We start from the raw sequence: 9,089 nt of genomic DNA on the forward strand, positions 1-9,089 counted from the left end.
TTAACCCTTATACTTCACAGACATCAAAGAAGTCAGAAATGATGTCATCTTAACCTTAAGTATTGAAGCAACCTGAAAATGTGTTTGGGTGCTTTAACCCCTAGTTAAGTTTAAACAAGAGTGGTTAAGACTCCGTTTCAAGCTGCGGCTTAAGTGTTATTTGTGATTGATATGTGTAATGTCTGACTTTGAACCCGATTAACTAGGGTGTGGGTGTGCATATCTGTTCTGTCTGAATGTCTGATATTGTATCACTGTTTTGTGAGATTGAATGCATACATGCATTTGCATAAACTGTTTTGGGTTGGGTTATGAAGAGAAGGGAGACTGATTCTGATCTGATCTGACAGTTCTACTGTGATTTATATATACAACAATTTATCGCATTGTACCGCACATGCGTTAGCTTTGCTGCGCACTATTATCTGATCTGGCAATTTAACTGCCACTCGCCTGTATAGCAGTTTACCGCATACGCTAGCCCTACTGCGTATTATTATCTGAGTGGCTTAATCCACATATGTTGGTGTGTAGGTTTGGATGGGCCTTTCGAGGTCCTAATTGGTGTGTTTGGTTGGATGAGCTTTAACAGCTCTTTTGGGGTGTGATCGGGGGATGGAGAGGTATGTTGGCTGGATGGGTTGTTTTTTTTATTTGACTGCATTTTATTTGCATCTGTCTATGAGTTCTGACTGTAAGATATGTTGATTGTATTCTGTTGTCTGAACAGCATTTGTGCTGAATATTTGAGTGAACTTGATATACTATGTTTGTTAAGTTCTGTTGGAACGTTAGTTCCAAGTGTGCTTCCTGACACTGAGAGTAACTAAAAATCTGTTGTTCTATTGGATTGTGTTATAAATTCCTGTTTTTAGTTCTATTTCAGACTCATACTGAGCTTAAGTAGCTCATCCTCTCTTAGTGTTTCCCTTTTATGTACACTTTCATTTTCTACAGTTGGACTCAGTAAGTCGGAGGTCTCAGAATCATCGCATTTTTCTTTAACTGGTTAATAATCAATTCTTTTAATCTGAGTTTTATGTAAACGGTTGTAGATTGTAATTTCTGTTTTAAACACTATGGTATGAAATGTTTTGAATTAAATTGGTTGAATTAAAATACCTTGCGTTGAATAATAGGATTTGATAACTAAAAAGTTTTACATAACTTAAATAAACTGGGTGTTTTCTAACTGGATAACTAAAATTTTACGTAGATCTCTTCAGTGATCAATGTATCGTCCGAGATCCAATCTAAATTCCTAGACCCGGTTTCGGGTGTTACAGTCTAGGAAGCGATACCAAAATCATAAAAACAAGCAATTCCTCAGAAAGCTTGATCTTAAGTGCCTTAAGTATTGAAGCAACCTTAAGTATTAAAGCAACCTTTACCCTTATACTTCACAGGCATCAAAGAAGTCAGAAATGATGTCATCTCAACCTTAAGTATTAAAGCAACCTAGAACATCTCCATAAGCTTTCCATGCCTTCTCATCTAGAGACTTAATAAACACTCTTATTCATTCTTTTCAGTAGGCATAGTTGAAGTCATCTAACATAGGGGATCTGGGAATTGAGCTACCTTCCATTTTTGAGCATTTTAAAAGCAACATCCTTACATGACATGTGAGGTGTCTAGCTTTGATAACAATTCATAGTGTTGAGTATTGTATTGGGAGTTGCAACTAAAGATACAACTAGAACTAAAAAATAAGAACAAAGAATACAAGAATTGTTTATGCAGTTCGAAACCTTTTCCTATGTTAGTGGGGGGCATTGCCCAACGAGTATTCCAATATGAATTACTAGTACAATATGTGAGTTAAACTCAATTCACCCGCCATGTAGCAAATGTGCTAGTGGTAATGAGTAGTGCTTTAAAGGAGAAAGAAGAAAATGTATTGTTTAATGATGTATATGCTCATTTAAGAGAGTTGAGCTTCTTTGCTAATAAATGAGTAGTATTTCTTTGGACAACATTTAAATTTATAATTTTAAATAATTTTATAATCTTATAACTTCTTATATTTTTAATTTTTATATTTCTTTAAATTTTAAAATTTTAATTTTTTTAACATGCCATATATATATTTTTATCTGAAATAAAAAGAAGGGATTGTCTAGAATTAAATTAAGAACTAATACCAATAAAAATTTAAACAATGGAAGCCATTTATCATTACATTAATAATTAGTTGACAAGAAAATATCATTTTTTAGAATCAAATGAATTGATTAAATTAAAAATTAATTAAGGTATCAATTTGGAATAAAAATTAGATCAGTTGACTTGCAAAATGAATTAATTGAATCGTATTTTAATATTTATAATTTTTAATAATTTATTTAATTAGATGATTTGACGAATTTTTAAAAATTAAATTGATGTGGCAGGATATTAAAAGTTTAGAGGGGCGTGACCAGAATCAAATTATGAACAGGTGTACAGGAAGGCATTGTTGAGTAATTAAAAACAAAGATAAAATATGAGATGGGAATGTAGGAGACGTGGCAGGAGATGATTCCCGCAAGGCATCAACCGTAAAGAAGGGCACAACGTGTATAGGGGAACAGTTGGGTTATTGTGGACAAAAGGCAGAAACAACATTCTTTTGAGCCAACCATCATGACTTGGTTGGTCCATGACTTCTCCATTTATACTATAAGGATCTTTCTTCCAAACTCATTGGAGAATATTATAAATAATTTCACTTTTCATTATTCACTTGTTTCCGCTTTTTCTTTTTTCCTTTTTTTTTTTTTTTCAACTCATCCAGAAGTGAGTGAGAGAAATGGAGTAGACAAGTAGCACTTTCCCATTAAGACCTCCATCAATCAATCAAATGCTCATATAAATAATTAATAAAGAAAATTACATTAATGTAAAGTTGCAGAAATTATGGTGCTTTCCCTTGACTTGTTCCTTTGCTTGCTTTCTTGTGATTGTGCAGTCCAGTTACACTCATGGGTGAGTAAAGTACCCCCCTCCCCTTCTAAATCATCGAGTATATTTGATCAGTTTTGCTTTTTTGGTTTTTCTGGGTTTTTTTTGGTTCCATGGGGAGTGATGGGTTTTTGTGGTTTAATAGAAATTGTTGAGACTATTTAACTAATTTGAGGTGTTTCTTACTTGTTTTTAAAGTAATGGGAAATGTTAGTGGTAGAGATGATGGTGAAGGAGGTTCAGGAGCAAAGAAGAATGGAAATGAAGTGGATAATGAGCAATTTAATTCAGACCCAATGCTTCACTCCCCTCCACATAGTCCTAATGAGTCTTATCAGCCTCCCTTCCTTTTCCCTCCACAGGTTAGTTCTTTATTCTTCTTTTCTCTTCCTTGTTTGGTAGGGTTGAATTGAAGGGTGGAATAACATGAGGACAGACTTGATTCAGTGAAGCATGTATATATATATATATATAGTTTAAGTTTGGGAACATGAATATGAGAATTTGTATTTGGATTTAATTATTAGAATGAAATGCTTACCTTGGAAAATACTAGATTTTTTGTTAATGAAAAAGATTGATATTAGATCTGAATTTGATACTGGATTAGACTTATCTCTAAAGCAAAGGGAAAAGAAACCCTCTATAGAGATTTAGTGCCACTACATTGCTATGCCCAGAAATTGACATCTGAAGTGCTTGTTCATGATATGGAATATATAAATGCAATATATATTAACTGAAAGAAAGACCACTAACATCTGTATTGAATTTGTATGTTTAGATCCCTATGTTTCCGTGGCTAAGATCTGCTGAAATGATCCAAACTCAAACTCAAAATGATATGTTAATGCAAAACACTACGCGGTACGAAGATATCCGTAGTGAGAATAACTTGCCATGGGAATACAACGATTCAGGCAGAGCTCCGGATTTACAGGTTTTCTGAAGCTTCTTTTCTAAATCTTTGCCATGTTGGTAATAAGTGGGTAATTGTGTTAGCCACCATTTCATCTCATTCTATTTTTGCCTTTTCCATTGTTTACTTGGACAGAATCTTTAACTTTTCCTACAAAGCAAGTGGTCTCAGGACATAGAATTTTGGAACCATAATAAGTTTCTTGATTCTATTTTGACCTAACTTAGAGTTGAAATCATACGCAAATAAATATTGATGTTTTGAATTAGTATTCAACTTTAGGCCTGTTTAATCTTGGTTTTGGCTGTTTAAATCAAAGTTATCAGATTAGTTTTTGGAACCAAAGTAAAAATCTCCATAGTAGGTGATTTGATTTAAAAAAAAAAAAAAAAGAGCTGGGTTTGAATTAAAATAATGAAAATATCTTTATTTATAATTCAACCCTTAACCAAAATATATGATTTGGTTGCACTGAAGTGTAATTCCTTAAAATATTTCCATATTCAGTACGTAATTAAATTAAGTATTATATTTAGACTATTATTAATATCATTAATTTTAATTAGCACTACTTTCTTACCTAGTCATCATTAAATCGTTATGTCTGACTGAGCTGATTGGTATAATCAACGTTTAAGACAAATTATTAAACTTGTAATTCAAAGGTTCATTCTCATTTTCTATTATTTTCTATGATTTTAATATTTAAAATATGATTGCATATTCAAATTAATATTTACAATTTATATTTCATATATAATAATTTGAATATTATGTGAATTTATTTTAGTTTCCAATTTAAAATGAATATTTTAATTTTTAAGACACTTGAAATTAAAAAAAAAATTAACCTCAGTAACAGTACTAAACTAATTGTCATATATATTAAATGCCTTGGAGGTTTACAAATTCATTAGTTTTTCTTTTTCATTTTTACAAAATAACATGGACTAATATAACAAAGAAAGTTCAATCTTTTTCATCATGTCTTTCTCTTTTAGAGTTAGATAGGTCAAGTAAAACTATAGGAGATGATTAACTTCCTCACTAATTATCTTTTATCTGTTCACTTTTTAATGGTTGGAATTAAATTGCTTCATTAATGGTTAGTATCATTGTTGCAATTGAAAATTGTTTTTGAAAAACGCTATAATTTCTTAATTTTAAGTGATGTTTTTGTTAACAAGTATCATAAACAGTTACTATGTTTATTTTAGATATGATATTAAAAATATAAATAAATAAATTTAAATTTTATTCAAATCATATTTGAGATAGATTAAAGCATTAGATTTACAGTTAAGATCAGTGCATGAAAAGGATCTCCACATGTTTCAAGATTTAAATCATTTCAAAGAACCAAATGGTACATAGGTGGAATCTTTGGCCTATTTTGAATGGAGACAGAACATTTATCTTTGAACTGTCACCAAAGTGTATGAAAATGCAGTGCTATCTTGAATTAGATAATTCACACATGCTAATATGAGACTTCTTCAGTATGATGGCCAGAATGTTCGAAATTGTTTAATTCAGTATGATGCATTACTAGCTCTCTAAAGAACCATTTCAGTTTATACTTCCCTTTTCATTGTGCTTCCACTATACTGTATTCTACTGCTGCACATAGACTGGAACCTTGCCATGCAAATTTAATGTTGCTTCTTACGTGCAAAAACAGTTAGATCATGTATTCTAGTACCTTTTGTCCTGTTTTTCTTTCCCCCCCCTCTTAAATTTGGCTGCTTGCCTCTTTAATCATTACCAAAAAAGATAATTTTATATCATCTATGGTTGCTGAGATAGTAAGAAAGATAAACCTTTTACTTTCTGCATAACTCATGGAACACTGGGTGTATTGAAGGCAGGGATTGGGTGCCCTGAGCTAGAAACCTTGGCTCTTACTAGTTACTCCTACCCTGCTATGTTTGTAGGGTCTCAAATTTACAGCCTATTTTATGGTCTGCATTTCTGTATTCTCATTTGCTTCGAAGGAATAGGCTTGTAATTCTTTGTTTCTTTATCATAATAGTTGTTGTTTTGCGTAAATGGAATATTTTATCTCACTGTATGTACGATATCTTTCCATTTGAATCTTTAAGGTGATACAATGATGCTTGTTGACTTCTTGTTACATGCTTTCATGTTAGAAGGGGTTAAACTTTATAGCAATATTCATTGTTGCAAAACTAACAGTTTTGGCCTTAAAAACCATTGACATGGTGTCATTCTCCTCTTAATGTCCCTGGGTATGCTGTAAACTTGAAGGAGATTGGTTTCTGCATATTATGCTAAAAGGAAATGAAATAGCTTGAAATTTTGTACAACATTCGTGAAAAAGAAAAGAAAAGAAAAGCTTGTTTATGAAGGCTTTCTATTATCTACCACATGATTTGGCATATCTAAGGACACACGTTGATAGAGATACATGTAATGGAAAATCCAATCGAGTTGCATTTCTTTCTCCAGATCTCTGAGGCTCCCTTGCTCAGACCTGGTCAAATGATGCAAATCCGAAATGATCCACTGGTACAAAAGTCTACGCGCTACAAGGGTTTCCACCAAGAGCAGATGAGAGCAGTGATGATAACATGGTGTTTTGGTGGCAAGCGAGTAGCTATTACTGGATCATGGGACAATTGGAAGACCATGTACTGGAATCTCTATTATGGTGTCTATGTTTGAAGTTCCATTCTTTAGCTTGAGCAGTTTTCTTTTCACAATCTAAGTTGCAGTAACTTTTATTTCTTCTCCTTTCAGAGAACCCTTGCACTCTTTGGGTAAAGATTTCATTATCATGAAGATGCTCCCATTTGGTGTTTACCACTACCAATTCATTGTTGATGAGCTGAGGAGATATGCTCCAAACTTACCGTGCGAATTTGATGAGTCTGGGAATGCTTATAACATTTTGGATTTGCAGGTATTTTCAAACTTCGTTTTTCATTTGGATTGCAGATTCATGCAAGCAGAGATAGGCTATCCCTGAATTGGGAGCCTGTTAGTTGTTATATAACAAGAAGGATAGATATATACATATTAGTAGTATGTGAATCTATTTGTAGCAGCTCCAGCTGCTGGACTTCCTCTTATGCTGTATCAGTAGCTGAAGAGCTTAAATGATCCAACAAGATAAATTAATGATCCCTGGTTTCTGATAAATCGGTATAAAGGAAGGGAAATTGCAGTTGTATCTGTAGTCTGGCAGTTGCTTTCAGCAAGGACTCCATATCTGCTATCATGCTTGTGTTTTCAATGGTTTGATATAAATCTGCTACTTACATATCAATGACATCAGCCTGTATATGATGCATGCTAGTTGCTAAGACTTCATAACGCATAATTATGATTTGGAAGTGTTCATGGCATCTCTATTGCTATCTTCTGAGCTTTCAAGACTAGGAAGTTGAGAGTATTCTTCATATATTTAAGTAGCTATGGTGTAATGATACTTTGATGCATTTTACTTAATTTGTTGCTTGAATACCAACATTAAAAATGAGACTCCCTTGGTGTGTTGTAACAGGAGTTTGTTCCAGAAGCTCCTGAAAGCCTTTCAGAGTTCGAATCTCCACCTTCTCCGATATCAAGCTATGACAGTCAACCACTAAATGATGGTGATTTCAGCAAGCCTCCACCTGAACTGCCTCCACAGCTTCGGACAAAGATATTAGATGAGCAATCACTTTTTGTTAGGAATCCCCGGTCCTTGCGAAAGCCTTCTCATACGCTGCTGAACCATCTTTACAAGAAAGATGGCAGTGATGGTCAGACTGTGGCGCTTTGCTCCACACATAGATTTCTTCAAAAATATGTGACTGTAGTACTGTACAAATCCGTGCATAGGTAAATCAAAACTTTTATAACTTAATGTTCTCAATGCTGCTTGTTACTGTGTGATATTGTTGGCATAATGAAAAGGAAAAGGTGGAAAGGTTATTTTCCATACGAATATGCTCTTTCAGGTCACTTTGGAGGACATATTATAATTGGAACGATACATATAGAAGATTAGCATGACCCTGTGCAAGCATGACATGCACAAATGAATAAATGATCCAAAATTTATTACTAAGAAGTTTTGGACTGAACAACAGCCATGTCTCTTTTAACTGATATAAAAGAACCAGTACTCAGAAATGGTCTGGTTTTGCTTGAGAAATTCACAACATAAATACTCAAAACAAGGGTGTGTTAACAATATATGCTTACAGTAGAAAGCCGAGAAGGCTGAATTAAAGGTGCATTTGGAGTAAACCAACATTGAAAAACCCAGTCTCTCAATTCTCAAAACTCATCGAACAGGAACCTTAATCCAGCCATTAGCAAAAGCAATGGCTAAGATTACAAAGGGTGTTGACATTCCAAATATTATAATGTAAGGAAGAGGGGTCTTCATGGGATTCTCTCCTTCCCTTTCTCCTGCAGTTTGCCAATACCTGCAATCAGTTTTTAAGATTCAATCAACTGGAACATGAATTGCTATGTATATCTCAAGAAAAATAATTGAGAAGCCAAATCATGTGGCTGAAAAACGCTCACTGCTCCGGTTCTTCTTCTCTAGTTATAAATTTCTTCTTTCCTTTAGGCTTGAGCTCTCCTTCTCCTTCCCCTAACAAATCAAAACCAGTTTCTCACCAATCATTATAAGGTAAAAACTTCAGAATATACAAGACATCCAATGAAAATGAAAATGAAAATTACCTAAGTTTGCATGAATTCTGAATTTATGGGGCCTTGTGTTACAGGAAGTGAGGGCACAAGGGAAAGCCGATACAGAGGATGAAGAGTTGGGTAAGAAAGGAATCTGAGTGGTAAGAGAAGAAGAGAGTGCCAATTTGGCTGCCATTTTTGAGAAGGAAATTCTGCAATCTGCATGTCCATTCCTTGACTATCACATATATCTCAAATGGTATTGGATATGATATGATATGGATGTGGTGGCAGCTGATATCTGGAATAGCTGAGCTCAGATACTAACCTTATCTTGCTCAACCTATGACCCGTGCAAACGTGGCCCAATGTTATAAACAATTTTGAATCATTTCTGTGTTCCTATACCTATGTACCTGTGTTCGTTTTATTATCTTATTATTTTTAATTTTTTAAAAATAAATTTTTAGGAAAATATCAGTTAACTATTCAAGAGCAGTGCTTCACCTGTCCATATGCAAATTTAGATATCATAGATCTAAAAATCATTGGGTATTTTAGTTGCGTCTAATTA

The 9,089-nt window shown here is 33.7% G+C and overlaps 2 protein-coding genes and 1 non-coding gene across 3 annotated transcripts; 2 read left to right on the plus strand and 1 right to left on the minus strand.

Annotated features, from left to right (window-relative positions):
* Positions 1 to 2,673: 2,673 nt before the first annotated feature.
* Positions 2,674 to 8,286, plus strand: LOC108481144 (SNF1-related protein kinase regulatory subunit beta-2-like). Its single transcript, XM_017784312.2, has 6 exons — positions 2,674 to 2,967; positions 3,142 to 3,305; positions 3,728 to 3,883; positions 6,332 to 6,513; positions 6,623 to 6,785; positions 7,389 to 8,286. The coding sequence occupies exons 1-6, from the start codon at positions 2,964 to 2,966 to the stop codon at positions 7,710 to 7,712; spliced, it is 993 nt and encodes a 330-aa protein (XP_017639801.1). The 5' UTR covers positions 2,674 to 2,963; the 3' UTR covers positions 7,713 to 8,286.
* Positions 7,828 to 7,930, plus strand: LOC128295886 (U6 spliceosomal RNA). The gene has a single exon (XR_008286435.1). It is a non-coding gene; the product is annotated as a U6 spliceosomal RNA (small nuclear RNA).
* LOC108481153 (uncharacterized) lies at positions 7,909 to 8,852 on the minus strand. The gene is made up of 3 exons (XM_017784320.2): positions 8,567 to 8,852; positions 8,405 to 8,474; positions 7,909 to 8,301 (listed from the first exon to the last, which is right to left on the minus strand). Exons 1-3 carry the CDS (start codon positions 8,709 to 8,711, stop codon positions 8,157 to 8,159), a joined length of 360 nt encoding a protein of 119 aa, XP_017639809.1. The 5' UTR covers positions 8,712 to 8,852; the 3' UTR covers positions 7,909 to 8,156.
* Between the last annotated feature and the right edge of the window lie 237 nt (positions 8,853 to 9,089).

Source organism: Gossypium arboreum, chromosome 7, assembly GCF_025698485.1.
Source record: "Gossypium arboreum isolate Shixiya-1 chromosome 7, ASM2569848v2, whole genome shotgun sequence".
NCBI lineage: Eukaryota > Viridiplantae > Streptophyta > Magnoliopsida > Malvales > Malvaceae > Gossypium > Gossypium arboreum.